Source organism: Emiliania huxleyi (assembly GCF_000372725.1).
Source record: "Emiliania huxleyi CCMP1516 unplaced genomic scaffold EMIHUscaffold_11319, whole genome shotgun sequence".
NCBI classification, from domain to species: domain Eukaryota; phylum Haptophyta; order Isochrysidales; family Noelaerhabdaceae; genus Emiliania; species Emiliania huxleyi.
This window is the reverse complement of record NW_005201604.1, coordinates 1-1,027: the sequence shown is the minus strand read 5'-3', so window position 1 is coordinate 1,027 and position 1,027 is coordinate 1. Positions and strand designations below refer to the sequence as shown.

The 1,027-nt window shown below is 66.0% G+C and overlaps 1 protein-coding gene across 1 annotated transcript; it reads right to left on the bottom strand.

Annotated features, from left to right (window-relative positions):
- Positions 1 to 539: 539 nt before the first annotated feature.
- EMIHUDRAFT_260574 (hypothetical protein) lies at positions 540 to 868 on the bottom strand (the record flags this gene model as incomplete). Its single annotated transcript, XM_005791338.1, has 2 exons — positions 540 to 716; positions 851 to 868. The coding sequence occupies 2 exons, from the start codon at positions 866 to 868 to the stop codon at positions 540 to 542; spliced, it is 195 nt and encodes a 64-aa protein (XP_005791395.1).
- Positions 869 to 1,027: the final 159 nt, after the last annotated feature.

Below are 1,027 nucleotides of genomic sequence, written 5' to 3'. Positions count from 1 at the left end.
CGTCACGTCTGCGTTCATGGTCTTGGCTTCCCGCCACTCGAGTCGTACGGCGGCGTCGCCTTCGGCGCGCCACGCTCTGCCCTTGCCCTCGCAAGCAGACGCAAAGTCCGCCAGTGCATCCCTTCCGTCGGGTGGCATCGTTGTGTCGTACGACGTCTTAGGTGCGGTCGCGTCGCCCGAGGCGGCGACCTCGCTGTCTAGCTGCAATACTTGTTGAGAGGCGTCCCGCCGCAAAGCTCGTGGTGATATCGGGCCTCCGTGTCGCCACTCGGCGTCGGAGTCGGCGTATTGGATGGTTCTGTCGTCGGCGCCGTGCATGCCGAGGGCGCGTGCGCCTAGCCCCGTGGAGAAGTCGACGCTTCCTGCCCGAGCGAACAGGAGCGCCTCTCCGGTTGCGCCGGCTGCTGCCATCTCGTCTGCGAGCCTCCCCTCGTATGCGGCGCTCGCGCCGTCCTTGAGTGCCGTGGCCTGTACGCAGACTGCTACCCCTTTCGCCTGGGCCGCGTGCCTCGCTGCGACTGCCGGCTCCTTTGTGAGGCTCAGCCCTGCCGGTCGTCGGCGCCGCCCTTCCGCGATGTCCTGTGCGTGTTGCTTGACTCCGCCCTGGTGCCGCCTCGCTGGTATGCCCTTCGCGACGGCTGTGCGGGCGGCTTGCCGGGGTAGTTCGCGGAATAGCACTCGCTGCCATCCTCTCCGGAGATTCGCCCATTCGGATCCTGGCGTCCAGGCGGACTCGAGGTGGAAGCTCCGGCGGTAGAGGCGGACGACTGGATTATCGCCACCATTCTTACCGTCCGTGCTGTATCCGGCCCACCCCCAGACTGTGGGTCTGCGACGGTGTATCATTCACTTTATGCCACCGTTGCATATCCGGATATGCAACGGTGGCATAAAGTGAATGAGCACGTGTCCGGGGGGGGCATCCCCGTGAAGCCGCGCTGGCAGCGGAGCAGGTGCCGGACACGGCGTTGGCCGTCTTGGACCGAGATCAGGGCGCAACTGCCTGTCTCATGGGGTTGGTGGACCG